Source organism: Cryptotermes secundus, unplaced genomic scaffold (genome assembly GCF_002891405.2).
Source record: "Cryptotermes secundus unplaced genomic scaffold, Csec_1.0 scaffold1379, whole genome shotgun sequence".
NCBI classification, from domain to species: Eukaryota; Metazoa; Arthropoda; class Insecta; order Blattodea; family Kalotermitidae; genus Cryptotermes; species Cryptotermes secundus.
The window spans coordinates 872,310-888,640 of record NW_019718634.1 but is presented as its reverse complement, the minus strand read 5'-3'; the positions used below and the strand labels follow the sequence as shown (position 1 = coordinate 888,640).

Sequence of the window (16,331 nt, the reverse complement as noted above, 5' to 3'; positions counted from 1 at the left end):
GGTTCTCTTTTTGCGTGTCCGATGTAACTGCCCGTTTCTGTATCCGTTGCCTAGGAGACGTCTTCAGTAGTTCCTCTGTTGTCGTGATTATTGAGACCGAAGTTCTATTGCTGACCGTGTTACACGGAGTTTTCTGGTTCTGAATATTAATGCTTCGAGCAACCTGTCACAATATTCATTCGATTCTGAAGATAGACGCAGTAAGTTCCTCCGAAAACGTCGATATGCTTATACCAGAGTCCATGCTGTAACATCGCAGAAGACGGCACATAAATCCACAAGAAAGGAAACGGACGATCAATGTCTGAGGAGGTGGGGGAGATCACATGACCGTGGATTTATCTGCGTGTGATAGGATCAGATGTGTCCAGCCTGCCCGGTTTGTTTTGCCCATTGCTGATAGTAGCCTGGGGGAAAAATGGAGCATCGGTTGCTGCTGTTCCTGGTTCCTCTACTCTCTGCTTGCACGGGTCTTCATGCCAACGACCGTCCAGTCATAGGTAAGTCTGTCCGAAACATCTCTGACATGGCAATTTTTGTTCCCACTGAATGTTAACATTAACTTACATATGGAGCTGAGCCCTTCTTGAGGAGCCGCCAATTCTGCAGCTACTCAAGAATTTCCCAACATTTTTTGGAACCCAAAGGTTCATTACTGTGTTCACAAGAGCCCTCCACTGGTCCATATCCTGAGCCAGATCGATCCAATCGATACCATCCCATCCTATTTCTCTGAAGATCCATTTTCATATTGTCCACCCACCTACGCCTTGGTCTTCCCAGTGGTCTCTTTCCTTCTGGCTTTTCCACAAATACCCCTATATGCATTCCTCATCTTCGCATTCGTGCTACATGCCCTGCCCACCTCATCCTCCTTACTTGATCATTCTAATTATACCTGGAGAAGAGTACAAGTTATGAAGCTCCTCATTATGTTAACATTAAAATCTAATAAATTCAATGGTAGCATCTACTGAAACAAATTATTTAATAAACAGAAAGTAAAACTGCCCCTGTCCTTAATTAACCAATCTTCACACCATAAAGACATGGGGGAGTGGAGGTATAGCTCCACCATTCTTGACTTCAGCATTAGATGGAGGTGAGTGGTCAGTTTGACACCCCGGGAAATAAGCCCATTGTGCCCATTGGATAGGAGGTTGGGTGAGCCCCAGAACCGGTCCCAAAGACGCGAAGAAAAAATCTTGCACCTCCGACCTCTTGCCCGTCCAGTTCGTAGCTAGTCGCTATACCGACTGAGCTATCGAGGCTCGTACCACAATTAAGTGCTCTAAAACAACCCATTTTCAGGGGCATGCAACTGCTTTTATAAGGAGACCTTACAGTAATTGACGTAAATCATTCGAAACCAGCTCACAGAGGAATGTTTAAAATGTGTACAGTACAATCAGCGTTTTATATAAGACAGAGGAGCACACTCATATCCGTTCCCGAAAGGTCATTAGGGCTTGAGACGCATAGGGTTACCTTCCGGGAGGTCAAGGCTTTGACCCAGTTTCTCAAAACCTCTCTCGTTCCATCATGACGTCAACGAAGGGGCAACGAGTAACACACTTTTTTATATTTAAACCATTATGATATTAAGAAGTTAATATGTTATTATGGATCTTAGGAGACGGGATAAGTCCCTAGAGCGATGGGTTGAACGGCCGGAACTCGATTCCCGGCAGAGGCAAAAATTTTTCTATACGTAGGGTCCAGATCGGTTCTGGAACCCACCCGGCGTCCTATCGAAAGGGTTCCGGGGGGCTCTATCCCCGGGGGTAAAGCTGACCACTCATTTCAATCTAATGCCGAGGTCAAGAATAGCGGAGCTATACCTCCACTCCCTTATGTCTTCATGAAGTGATGCTTAATTAAGACGTGGAACAACTTTAACCGTTATTAACAGTAGAGTGCATTCAGACTTCATAAACAAATTAAGATTTTAGCAAAACCCGGCATCTCCGAAATACGGACGATCAATACGTCTGCGAAAAGCCCACCGAGAGGCCACTTCACCCGTAAGTTTTCTTCTCAGCACAGACATGAGACGAACTTATGCTTTATGGGTAGAAGTCTGCGACACTTCGGCCAGAGTTCACGCTCACAGAGAGAACACCCTGTATGAAATCATATTTATAGGCTAAAATCTCTACTAATACAGTTCAGACTGTCTCAGACACGGGATAACAGAAAGGCTCTATGTCGCTATTTTCCATTCTTTTGTTTGAAAATTGATTTGGACGACATAACGTGTGGCGCAAAAGAAGAAAAGATTAGATTACATGATTGCCTCTTTTAACTTTATCTAACCACTGGGTGCTTATTAAAATACACTGACTGATAACCTTCCCATTAATTGCTTTTAATCGGTTCAATTTCTTCCTGATATTTTAGTTAAGTATTGTTTATTTACCGAGGTTCCAGAAGCACAGATTATATAGCATTCAATGACAGGGCGACTGAAAGGATGGGAAAGGAAGCGGTGGAGGCCTGGTTTGAGATACAGTACCATGATTTAACTGGAGGAACTGAGGAAAATAATGAAAAACCTAGGTCGAAATTCGAACACCTGACTTCCTGAATACGAAGCAGTAGTGTGCGGCATTATATGAACAATAAATAAACGGATACATAAATGAAATACACAGAAGATTCTCGTGACAGTCACTCCAGGGAAGAGACCACTTGCAGTATATGGGAAGATAATATTAAATTGGATGCGGAAATTTGGATTGAATTCATCTGGCCCATGGTAGGGACTGGCGGTAGGCTTTTGCGAATATGGAACGTTCGGATTCTATAAAAAGACACAGCTGATTAGTCATTCCTTGTTAATTATTATTATTATTACCATCATTATCATCGCAATCGCCATAACTAGGGCAAAGGAGGTAATAAAAAAGGGCCAGACGGATAAAAAGAAACCAATTCCTGCTGTAAGTAGTTGTGAAAATGTCCTATAGAATTCATGTACCATGTCCACTGCGAAACTATACAGAGCTGTCTTAATGTTGCAGCATGTAGACCCGTTGCTGGGCAACAACCGCGAGGTAAGCAAATATACAAGATTCGTTGCTGAGTAACAGCTTCGCAATCAAACATGTTCCAATGCAAACTACTCAGGTACAACGAAGAGCGGTGTTTTCTGTGCAGTCCGTACCGAGATGTTATAAGCGCGACAAGTTGGGAGCTACAGATAGGCGGTCAGTTGTGAGATATTCGGCAGCCGGTAAGGGCGTAAGCAGAGGACATTGTTAGTATCCGTTACGTGTAAACGACTAATGAAGCCTGAGAAGACTTTATGTGTGCTGTGGGTACAGCGATCTTTGCAGTGTGTAACTCAGTGAGACCGTCGTAGTTATTTGTAGCTACGTTCTGCCAGTGTTCAATAAAGGCGATTACCAACCCAAACCCCGTCTACAGTCACTCATACACTTGAGAGTATGCTTCAAGAGCTCGAGAAGTTATCGCGTCTCAGTCGCTACCTCCATTTTGGGATGCCTGAATATTCGGGCGCGCGCAGGACAAGTGTCTCGGTGTTAACAGTATTCAGCCCATGTTATTAACGCTTGTACACGACTGTATATTGCGTCTAATGCCTATTAGACTACTTTTAACGTCCATACTGCGATAACATAGAACATTATAGTTCGTGCAACGCCGTCGCTTGCTTGTAGCAACGCATGTTTCATGTTGTGTTTTATCAAAGTGTATATAAGAGATAACACTGTTTTATTAGCAAAATTAACTCCTTTAAGATAATATAATCAATCTTATGTATTGACGTCTTTGTAGTTACGCCTATTTCCGCAACTAATAATTGCTGCGCTTTCTTTATTTTTTTACTGAAGAATTTCGGCTTCAAAATATGTTAATATTATATCTTGATTGTGGGGAAAACATGCAAAGTTGCCGGGGCACAATGGTCAATAGAATCCTTGAAACTCGCTGTCTGCTGTAAAGTCTGGGACTCCCCTTGCAGCTGCGTTCAGGATATTTCGTGACTGGATTAGTCCAGACAGCTCTCCTGTAAAGTCTGGGACTCCCTTTGCAGCTGCGTTCAGGATATTTCGTGACTGGATTAGTCCAGAGAGCTCTCCTGTAAAGTCTGGGGCTCCCCTTGCAGCTGTGTACAGGATACTTCGTGACTGGATTAGTCCAGAGAGCTCTCCTGCAAAGTCTGGGGCTCCCCTTGCAGCTGCGTTCGGGATACTTCGTGACTGGATTAGTCCAGAGAGCTCTCCTGCAAAGTCTGGGGCTCCCCTTGCAGCTGCGTTCAGGATACTTCGTGACTGGATTAGTCCAGAGAGCTCTCCNCCTGCATGAATGCAAATTGAGGCAGGTGGATTACTCCATTGATTCATGGAGACGGTCTTTCTACAGGCAATACCTTCAGAATGACTCCAAAGGGGTATGTAACAGTAGGAGAGATTTCTACAAAATTATGCGACATTTCAAACATCATCAATAGAAAAGGAAACAGAGGAAGACAAAGAAATTAAAGTGAAACCACCCATCGATTACGCCAGGTGTAAATCACACGCCTCAGTGTTATCTGCCAATTGCGACAGGTATGGCATGGTTATCAAATTAACTGTGTGTGAGATAGCAGCAGATATGTCCAGTCTGGTTTCTGTCTTTTGCGGATTGTACGGTACTTCGCTCCTAAAATGGAGAGCCAGTTATTGCCGGTGCTGCCTGCTTCAACGGGACTTCACCTCAACGACCGTCCAATTATAGGTATGTTTGTCGAAAACATCTCTGAGAGTACGTCACACCTTGAACAAGGAATCGCACAGAAGAATGTTATCCGCGAGATCTCAGGCATGCTGAAAACAGAATCTAGCACATTCAGAGCTACCATCTAATGCAACAAGTTTTTTAATCAATAAATTATGAAAATGTCCAACATGAGGCAGTCATATGGCCAACTTCAGGGGCATCCAATTATAAAAGGAAACCGTATATTGGTTTTACATAAATCATTTGCAGTTTGTTCACAGACCTATGTTTACAGTACTACTGACATTAAAGTCACTGTCATGTAGGATGATAACAAAGTTCACTCGTACGGGAAAACGGTCAAGTCGACAATTCTGCGATAAATGTCAGCAAGTTACATTCCTTCCGATTCGAAACCCAGTATTATACGGGTCTCATCTATATTGTAGTTCATAACTGTGAGGGTGTCACCATCTTGAAAACTGAAAGTTTCCTGTTACCGCCGACAGATAGTGTACCATGTAGGCACTCAGTGTTGCCAAAAGACTTCGATCAACAATCTGATACCAGATTATCATAATTTTGTATAATAGGCATTTTATAATGGTTATGTGGTTTTCATTTGAATGACTTTGTATATCAAAAATTAGTAATTTAATCTTTTACGCGATGATTCGAGCCATCATAGCATTACGACAAGAAGTAAGCCGGAAATTCGGAGTCGGGAAGAAGCAGGTCGAGGTTATGCTACGGTGCAACACAGGAAGACAATGAATCATAGGTCCATTCAGATCCTTTGTGACGCTCGTTTCACTATGTCCTGCGGCATGTCCTTTGTTGGCCTCTATGTGTTAATATAACACTGTATTGATGATGTAACGATTAACGACACTAACTGACGATGTCTTATACTCAGAGATGTTTTGGACACAGGTGAACAAACAAATCACATGGCCGTAAGCTGTAATACTCGTTATTCTGCCCATACAGTGTGTCTGTGTTCCGTATGGTTCTCACAATAAAGAGCGACTGTTTCCCTAAACAGCATTAACCGGTTGGGCTTTGTAGCGGAGACGTAATGTGTTTCATGTGAGGTACGGACTGAATTTAACACATCAAGCCGAGAGCGTTGGCGCAGCAGTAACGCTCTAGACTCGTATTCAAGAGGTATTCGGTTCGAATCTCCGCAGGGACACCTGCCATCCTGAGGTTGGGCGTGGTTTTCTCAGTCCCTCCAGGCAAATGCCGATAAAGTACTTCGATTAGATCAGGACCGCCCCTTCGAAATTCCAGCGTAACCGAAAAATTAAACTTCATTAACTGTAAGAATTTGAATGCAATTGTCTTCAAAAAGACATCTGCCCCCAAAGTAGTAAATATAAATTATTTGGAGGTTAGATCTTTTGTGTTATTTATTTGAAGCGTATTCATTTAAATATATATACACGTTATATAAGTTAATCTGGGGCTATTTGTTTCCTTGCTGATTTTATTGAGAGTTCTTTATCTTAGAGGTCTAATTTCTTTGAATTCGGCCCGTAATTTCCTTTTATTCTGCATTCCTTTCCAGTTCACCAGTCTTCTATGATCCTACAATTATACAGCTATCAACAGCATAATTAAATAACTCATACATTTTATTATTTAAAGGATAATATATGTCAGGTTTCAATGCAGCGTATTTCTTGTTATCAACAGGAATTCTGTCACAGGAGCTGTCGGTGTACATGCAGGAGAAGTTTCCAGGGAATTACACGAGTTACGTCCCTGCATCATACGTCAAATACATTGAAGCAGCTGGTGCCAGAGTCGTGCCTATCAAGTGAGTGCACTACCCAAATTATTCTGTATATAAAATACCTTCGAGTTTACGTCATCATCAAATCGTGACGTAGACCTTTAACGCATCGTTGGAAAGCTAATTAAATTATATTTTAAACTTGCGATCGGAACCCAAATCGTCGCGCAAGAGATCATGTTGAGTTCTGAGGACTTTTCTTTCCTTAAGGTTGCCTACTCAAGGAATGACGTACCCTGAAAGATGTTTTAAACAATTTTCTGCAGTGAGATATCTAAGCAGTGCTACAATGACGCGTCCCACTCTTCTGTCCGAGTCCGCGCTCGTAAAAATTAACTCCCTGTATAATGATTCCATATTGTCGCATGTAATTTCAATTTTCATGATTACATAATTCGATGTATTCCTCACTTCCAATTATATATATTTTTCGCTTGCTATCAGAACAAACATGCTTTCAAACTGTCAGTACAGAGAGTGGGCTACGTGATGGAGGACTGAGGAATCAGGTTCGATACCCGACAGAGTCAAGAAGGGAGTTTAGACCAGCGCGCTGTCCACCCACCTTCGTATCTAGTGGGCAAGAGTTCTCTCGCTAAAGTAAAGTGGCCTGGGCCATTCAATTCCATCTAGTTCCGAGGTTAAGAATATGTGGAGCCATACCTCCGCTCCCCTACGTCTTCATGGCGTCGTACTTAATTGAGCATAGGGAAATTCTCACCTCTGCCTTTACCACTACCAAAAACATTCACTGCAGTGCAATGAGACTGATAAAGACAATTTATACTTTATTTTGCCATTTGCATTTCTTACAGAATTAATCGCACTGCATCTTATTACGAAAACCTGGTGAACAGCGTCAACGGGTGAGTCTTTGTTTTCCGTCTGTTTTCTCACTACAGATTTATTACAGATCATTTTAAGAGTACCAGACGAATTAAAGAGATAAAAACCGATATTTAAATAAGACAAACGCGTGATGCGCATGTCACAAAGCACATACTTTTTTTAAGTTGCTTGTTTAACGACGCTATCAGTATCCAGACTATATGACGTCGGAAGCAGCTGGTAGAATGAGAATTGGCACGGGAAGCCAAAATACTTGACGAAAGCCCATCCCAGTGCCACGCTAACCACGGGAAATCCTACACTGATTATCTGGGGATTGAACCCCTGCTTCTGCAGTGAGAAACCACCGACTATGCACCTGATTTATGACGGGGTCTGAAAATTTGAGGTTCAACATAGGGAAACTAATGGACTTTAAACAAAAAGTGAACGCGCTTTCGACAACCGTGTCATGGGTCCCGGCAGGAGGTGGGGCCCCCTGAGGCCCCCCCCCCCAATTTCCTTTAAATCATAGAAACTGAAGACAAGAAGAGAATATACCTAATATCAATAATACAAAATAAAAGTATTTAAAGCCCGTTCCTTTATCCTCAATGTCCTACGGAAAAGATTCTCAAACCGTGTCCCGGGAGCGTTTCCCAGTTGCGCAGTGAGCCCCACAGTAGAAGAATTCCTTCCTTCCTTCCTCCCTCCCTCCTTTCCTTCCTTATTTTCTTCCATCCATCCTTCCTTCCTTTCTTTCTCCCTTCCTCCTTTCCTTCCTTCCTTCTTTTCTTTCTTCCTCCCTTCCTTCCTTCTTTCCTCCCTCCCTTTCTTTCTTCCATCCATCCTTCCTTCTTTCCTCCTTTCCTTCTTTTCTTCCATCCATCCTTCCTTCCTTCCTTCCTCCTTTCCTTCCTTCTTTTCTTCCATCCTTCCTTCCTTCCCCTCGGCGCTGCAGCTCAGGGTGAGCTCTAGCCTCCTGAACACTCTGCCCCCATTCCTCTCTGTTCTTCCATCCATCCGAGGCTGATTGTCTGGTTTGTGAACAATTTAGTTTTTACGGTGTGAGGTTGTTAACCTCACGCCCAACCCCCAACCTGTAGGACCAGGGTATTTGCATCTGGCTCCTACCCTTTGTTCTGTGCAGCATGGGTGACCCTACCAATAGCTACGCTACCGCCGGCATAGCTCTCAGGGTCTCAGGAGCACTTAAACCCCACCACCACGATAAGGCGGAGACAGTAGAAGAATTGTTATATTAAACGAAACATGCATTTTCATAAATTGATTTTTTGTAACAAAACATCAACTTTGTTTTATGATGGTTTCATGTATTCTTATACAGCAAATAACATTATTTAACAAGAAGCACCGGGAAGATATAATCGCCTGCTTTGCTTTGATACGACACGAACCGCGTAGAAAACGACTGGTTCAACATGTCTTCNAAAAAAAAAAAAAAGCATAGAGGCGCCCACGGCCCAAGACGTAATCTTAATTTAATTTATTGATAAGGAGCCAGACCGAGCGGGTTTGCAAAGCGGTAGTGCTTGAGATTTGCACTCGGGAGATACTGGGTTCGAATGGCGACACAGAGAAACCACACTTAAGCAAATCCACACACTACGAGGATTAGCGATTATTGTTAGAACCATCTGTTGGTAGAATTATCACATCTAACGGTGTACTGGGTTGGAATCCCGGACGAGACACCGGCTATCCTTGAGTTAGGCCTTGCATGTTTTTTCGCAGTCCCTCCTGGCAAGTATTTCAATTAGATTACCACGGCTTTCCAGATTAATCACATATCCTACTATCGGACATGTAGTCTCGACACTGTAGACGTCGTTAAACAACCAACGAGAAAGGGAAAGATAAAGGAAAAAAAATCTGAACCGAATTGTTGTGTATTCGGGAAAACAGCTGAGCATTTCCTTTGTTAATGCCACTGTTTCCTTGACAACCATCAGAATTTTGTTTCCCGGAGGAGCCGCTAGTTTCACTGCAATCGGTGGATATTCAGCCGCCGCGTGGGAACTGTACCATCACGCTATACTAAAAAACCAGGCGGGAGTTTATTTTCCCGTGTGGGGGACCTGCCTGGGATTCGAGTTGCTGACCTACCTTGCCGCTCAGCGTGAAGACATCCGAACAGACTGCGAGGCTGACAACGTGGCCATGCCGCTTCAGTTCAAGCCAGGTACAGTCTTTATTTTCAGACTTGACCGCTGTGCTAGAATGCGCAGTGCGTTTGGTCGAGTACTGAGGCAAGGACTTGTAGCCGTGTGTATGGGGTTATAACAGGGCGTTAGTTACCTTCCCTCCATCCCTCCCAAAATGTAGCTGTGTCCACTTCCTCGCTGCTTCTTGCGGTCCTTATCGTTTCTCCTCGCACGCAGCCCAGAGACCAGGGCAAGAACTCGACCTGTACGTACGTGGTCTCGAAAGCAGTGCCATAGCCTCAGGGGTTTTCTTTTTCTTTAGCGGGGTGAGTCTGAGTCCACTTGGTACTGCGGCCAATACTGGCCTACTGTATCAGCCCCAGATGATAGGTGATGATGATTGTGGAGCAATTGGTGGAATGAAGATTGGCAGGGGAAACCGAAGTACTCGGAGAAAACNCCCCCCCCCCAAAGAAAGAAACTACATGGTATCGGCGTATTTTTTGGAGAAATGTTTGGATGGGACCCCAACTGTACTACCCAAGGTCTTCAGTGATTTGTCTCACTCTCTCCAGGACACTGCAGGTCTCTTACCTTAAGTTCGGTAATGACCACTTCCTTCCACATAGTTACCAGATAATACATACAAAATGGTCTGATACTGGCAGCGTTATTAAATAAACTATACAGAAATAAAATAAATATGATCAACATCTGGTTCCGTTCACCAGTCAAACATTATACAGTAAACCCTCGCTAATTCGGAGTAATGGTGGGTCATCCGGATGAGTGAAGCAAAAGGTAGCTCTAAAAGAGAAAAAAACTTCGAACACAAATACATGTATTGGTACAGGCAGTGCTGATGAAAATAAAATGAAATATCACTGTAGAGCCTTCATTTAAAAACTCGTATAAAGAGACAGTACAACGTACATCTATTCATAGATGGAAGACTCAGAAGTTGCACTTGTTTTTGAACGTAACAATGCAAGTCTGAAGAAACTGTCTCAAGTTCTGTCTGAACAGACAAGTGACTCGTCTGCCTTCCTATATGCCGCGTGTCAATGTAATCAACTGTGAACGGCATTTTTGTTTCTATCCGGATTATCCGGCATCCAGATTAACTGTAACCGGATTAGCGAGGTTTTACTATACCCGCCAAACAATATTGTGAAAGAGAACCCGCTGGTTTCTGGTCTTCAAAATGGAGATGCCATGTTTTCTGTGGGCTGGAGACTGAATTCTTGCTTTTGTGGATCAGTATGTCTTCAAACCCAGCCGTGTCCGTCACTTCAGGCTTTTATGTTTCATCTTACGAACACATTTATTTGCACTCAGGTTACAACACCAGTAGGCTGTATGCAAACGCTTCGGACGCCATTTTGAAAATCCTGACGTCAGAGAACGTCACCGCAAACTTCCATCATTTCTGCATCACTGAGGCGGTAAGTGGCATCATCAGTTGATACCGACTCGGGTAGGAGCACAGGGCCACGGAACCAGTTTAGGTCAGCCCCCTTTGCGCACGTTGCAGCTTCCTGCCGCAGGTAGAACTGACAGGCAGATTGGTACAACTGGGAAATATCTTGCCTCTGTTGTATGAAACATTTTTATCGTCGAAAACATGGCCAAGGAGCGAAATTCTGAGGTTATAAATATTGTTTTCTGGGCTGTGACGCGTTGTGATTACCAAATTTTCGGATGAAACTACTGTCTCCATGTTCAGGGTAGAAAAGTAAATAGGTAAAGCTATCCCTGTAACAGGCCGTGGTGTCCCATAGGGTTGCGAGACGTCGAGGCCCCCACATTTTCTAGACAGTAAACTCGTAAATAGCGGTGAGGTTGTCAGCCTTACACACCGGTCGCCCTTTACCTCCAGGAACATTCCTGGTACTCATTTCTGTTAGAGGCTGAGTCGACCCCAGGGCCATAGTGCGGCTGGAAGGATTAGATCTATTGAAAAGTCTAATGAACCCATCGGGAATAGAGCCCGCGACCTTCCGACTTGCAGCATAGTGCCTCAACCAACTGCGCTACCGCGTGCCCCTGTGTTCCATATGGGTCATTTCCCCAAACATCATTAACCGGCTGGGCTTTGCAGCGGAGACGCAGTCTGTTTACTGTGAGGTACGGACTCAACCTTTAAATTCCATATTTCTATATTTAGCTTTTCTTGTGCATCATCCATGCAAGACGCGAAATCTTGGCCATATCTTGAATGCTGTAACACAGTCTGATTTATTGTTATATTGTGCCCGTTTTAGATAAGCGCCTTGTTTAAAAAGGTAAGTGATTTTCTGATAAGCAAGGAAACGGTACACACTGTCGCAGTGTTGCATGACTGGAAACTACAGAGTGTTTTCTTTTAAATAAAACTGACGCGTACACGGTCCTGCACTTCACCGCTACCGGTGCACCGCCGGCCGCGAAGTGCGCGCGAATTTTGCATGCCGATAACATTTGGAATGGAGGAAGGTTCTTAACTTTGTTCACAGATCACAGCAGGCGTTGAACACGCTATCCCTCTACACATAAACATCTTTCGTAATTCATTGTTTCGTTAAAAATACACGTACAACAATCCTTCTTGCACTTACAGCACACCAGACACCATCTTTCACTGGACGGCTTCAGCAACTGTGTTGTCGTTCTTGCACTAGGCTTTGACACTCCGTCTCTTGAGCTAGGCGTTTCGGTGATTTTCTAGGTTTATGTTCAAGTCTGGTCCCTATGTCATCTAACTTCTCAGTAAGCGGCCTCCGTAGTCTCATGACTCAAGGTACGCGGGTTCAAACCCGGCGGAGGTCGTGGAATTTTTAATGGCGGAAAAATTCAGGGAACAAGTCCTCCGGGAGGGACTTTAAGCGTGTGTTCCGTGTCGTAGATTTACGGCACGTAAAAGATCCTCATGTCTCTAGGAGACCTCTGAGANAATAATAATAATAATAATAATAATAATAGCAACTTCTCAGTAAGCACTCGGCTTATGTTTTGTTTCCAGTGTGTGCATTCAGAAGGTCCTGCGACCGACCATCTAGGCACAGACTGTCGTGGTTTTCCTCTGTCTTTAAACGAACGCTGAAATGGTTCTCAATTCCGAAGTTGCTACTGCGTGCTTCTCATGCAGGCGTCCCAATTTAAATTTGGCAAAATTAAACCCCATAATACAAACAAACTCCGTGGTTTTACTCCGCAAGCGAACTATACCGACCGGGCGACCGCCGCTTGTCGGCGAAGTTAGTGCCAACTTTAGCGGATAGAGGGGTGTCTCGTGGTAAGCGCAACGAATCCCCGAGGCCGTTAATCTCGTTTTTTGAGACCGGAGACGCTATTTCCTTGAGGGTGAGTGGACCCCGGAGGTCCCAAATTGTTTTTCTACCTTCTTTAATGGTGCTACACGTCTCTGTGGAGCTTGGTCACCACCATAGGTTCTGGAGGGTTCGTAATACTACATTTTCTCCAGAGTGGGGCTATTAGCGCCATGCCTAACCCCAAACCTGGAGAACTAGGGATTATACTTCGTCAGGCCCTTACCTTTTGACTTGTGGGTGGACCTACCAGAAGCTTTATGCTCCAGTCAGGATAGTTCTCCGTGTCACCGGGACGCACAGACCTCGAGGAGGAGGAACCTAAATTAGAAATTATGCAGCTCTCAGTTAACTACGGTTGCCTTGGTGCGCCCTCCGCGTCTCTTACGGACTTCAAACGGCCAATGAAATTGTTTGTTACAGAATCTGACGCAAGCGAAGCTTGACAGTGACTGGCGAGTAACAGCTGTCAACAAAGACACACAGGGTCTGGAGTTCGTATCCAGCTTCGAACACAAGCAGTACCCGATATATGGCGTGCAGTTCCATCCGGAGAAGAATGCTTACGAATGGAAAAGGACGAATAACAATCCCCATACTGCCAACGCCATTTTGGTTCAGCAGTACTTCGCAAACTTCTTTGTTAATGAAGGTAATATTCTTATTCGTTTGTTCCTTATCCTTATTTGCTGTCATTTGTTGTTTCTTCCTGGATCTTCATTTGCGTCCTTCATGCCTTTCTCAACGCGACACCTCGTAACAAAAACCTGTACGGATATTTCTGTGCAATTTGTATATGGATCCGTGTAGTACAATTTGTCCATTAAATGACCGGTTCACAGTTATCGCTGCCATTTTGTTGTGCAGACCTGTACGTACTCACTAATGGAGTTGAGCCCTTCTTGAGGAGAAGCCAATTCTGCAGCTACTCAAGAATTTCCCAGCATTTTATGGAACCCGAAGGTTTATTACCGTGTTCACAAGAGCTCTCCACTGGTCCCTATCCCGAGCCAGATCAATTCAATCTATTCCATCCCATCCTCTCTCTCTAAGATCCATTTTAATATTGTCCACCCACCTACGCCTTGGTCTTCCCAGTGGTCTCTTTCCTTCTGGCTTTCCCACCAATATCCTACATGCATTCCTCTTCTCCCCCATTCGTGCTACATGCCCTGCCCACCTCATCCTCCTTGACTTGATCATTCTAATTATACTTGGAGAAGAGTACAAGTTATGAATATGTAGAGCTGTAGTAATTTAAAATGTCTTAATATTAACTTTAAGGCTAGTTTAAAATAAAATAAATAAGCGAATTAAAATTTAACGTAACTATAAATTAGTGTGCGTGTCTCTATACAGGGTGTCCCAGGAGGAATGTGTCAGACTTCGGGAGGGTGTTCCTTATGTTAAAGTATGCCGATATAACCCAAACCACCTATGTCCAAAGTTGAACGGCTACAGAGATAAAGGCCCGAGAAAAGCGTGGTCTTCTGGCGGTCCACGCACTGTACCTGTCAGCTGACAAGTCTTATCTATGTTTGTCCTTGAGTGTTGTGATGACGGACCTGACTAGCCGCATACACTCGCATACCAGAACGCGCAGTCAGCCATGTGACGTCAGTGCTTGCCATTCATGTGTCATGTATAGTGCTTGGAACCCTAACGACAACTATGACACGGCGTGCGAGTTTTTTTGTAGTTCAATTTAATGGCTTCATGTCACTCACAAGTTAGTTTGATGTTACGTACACTATTAACATTACAGAAATCGCATATTCCTGCCAGTTTTAATATGTATTTGGTAATCAACAAGTGTGTAACACCTGTCAAAGTTTCACACTTCTCTGGTCATTATCTCTGTAACTGTTCAACTTTGGACAGAGGTGTTTTGGGTTATATCGGCATACTTTAACATTAGGATCACCCTCCCGAAGTCTGGCACATTCCTCCTGGGACACCCGGTATATCGCTGTGTGACGTGAATGCGTTGTGTCTAACGTCGCTTCTTTTGTTGCGTCATTAGAGGGACTGGTAGCGGTTTGTTATGTCTTCTTGCTGCTACCGCGGTAGCGCCGACTGTCTGGGCTGTGCAGAGACAGGTTTCCTTGTCTGACAGTGATAACACAAGACGGTGAACTCTTGAAGACTGATCTAATTCAGGCCGAGATAAAAGGGTAAATTTGTACGCATGCCGCCATCAGGAAGGTATAACTCCAGGCATTCTTGGCACTAGATGGGAGTGGACAGCTTCACACTCCTCGTCCTTAGCCCCTGGGAAAGTGTACTGTATTCACCATATCGGAGTCTGCGTGGGCCCCAAAGCCGGTCTGGAAAAATCTGAAAATTTCTTGCTCCTGCCCGGAATCTAACCCCGATTCATTGGTCTTCTGGCCTGTAGCCTAATTACCATACAGACTGAGCTGGGTGCCAACGTTCCATCTTCAGGGTAGAATTTTTGGTAGAAAAGGTTTTCTGAAAACAAATCCCGTAGATAGCAGCATCGCTTACTGTATTTTGTTATTCTTCATAGTATCGCACGTTATTGAAATTATGGCGTTGTTTACCCCCCCTTTCGAAAGAATGCGCCTGTTTCCTTCCCCCCTGGAAACATTACGATACTGATTGACCCTCTCCACTTTTGAAATGATCCTCTTGACGCTCCTGGCGCTTTACTCGTTGGGATAGGAGGCTGTGTTGGCCCCAGAGCCGGTCTGGACGATATGGAGTGGGGGAAAATTCTGACCCTACCGGGCCTCGAACTCCGAACAAATACAGGGGCCCAGTCTTCAAGGTTGGGGGTTGGACGAAAGGCTGATGGCCTTGCTCCGTAAAAAAAATAATTGTTGCGAAATCCAAAGACGTGAAAACCTAATGTAATCAGTCAGACTATGGCTCAAGAAGGTTCTGTTTTGCCAGTGATGATGTCAGTTGATGAGGAAGTGTCTGATTTGCTTCCATCTTTGCTTGTAGCCCGGAAGAACAGCCATCAGTTCCCTTCGCCCGAAGAGGAGGACGCAGCGCTGATCTACAACTACCAGGCAACGTACACTGGGCAGCATGGCTCCGCGTTTGAACAGTGCTACTTCTTCACAGACTGATACGCTCTCTTTGTCGTTACAAACAGCTGCCCTTACAACCATGACAAGACCGAATTTCAACATTTCTTGACACAAACACACGAAGTTTTCTAGAATATTCAGCTGCTGACGTGAGCTTATGGGTCGACCCGTTTGGACTACAGAATCGCCCGACTCTTCCGCCTGAATATATGCTCTAAAGAAGTCACCGAACTTCCTAATGTATTCTCTGCTACAGCAAGGAAATAAACACTAACAAAATTAAACTGTTTCAATGCAGGCCGGTCACGGTGGCCGGGATTATGGGTTCGAATCCCTCAAAAGACATGGATGTTTGTAAGTGTATGTGTGGTCCTGCTTTAGGTAGAGGCCTTGCGACGAGCTGATCACCAGTCTGTAAAATGACCAAAATGAAGGGGGGGGGGGG

At 44.3% G+C, this 16,331-nt stretch overlaps 1 protein-coding gene across 1 annotated transcript; it reads left to right on the top strand.

Moving 5' to 3' along the window:
* Positions 1–377: 377 nt before the first annotated feature.
* On the top strand, positions 378–16,218 carry LOC111863454 (gamma-glutamyl hydrolase). The gene is made up of 7 exons (XM_023849801.2): positions 378–500; positions 6,427–6,550; positions 7,342–7,392; positions 9,328–9,557; positions 10,858–10,964; positions 13,251–13,479; positions 15,798–16,218. The coding sequence occupies exons 1-7, from the start codon at positions 419–421 to the stop codon at positions 15,923–15,925; spliced, it is 951 nt and encodes a 316-aa protein (XP_023705569.1). The 5' UTR covers positions 378–418; the 3' UTR covers positions 15,926–16,218.
* Positions 16,219–16,331: the final 113 nt, after the last annotated feature.

Excerpts from the sequence above, each read along its gene's own strand:
- LOC111863454 (XM_023849801.2), top strand. The coding sequence starts at position 419 with ATGGAGCATCGGTTGCTGCTGTTCCTGGTTCCTCTACTCTCTGCTTGC. Across the intron at positions 6,551-7,341 it reads GCCAGAGTCGTGCCTATCAA|AATTAATCGCACTGCATCTT; the intron begins GTGAGTGCACTA and ends CATTTCTTACAG. Across the intron at positions 10,965-13,250 it reads ATTTCTGCATCACTGAGGCG|AATCTGACGCAAGCGAAGCT; the intron begins GTAAGTGGCATC and ends TGTTTGTTACAG.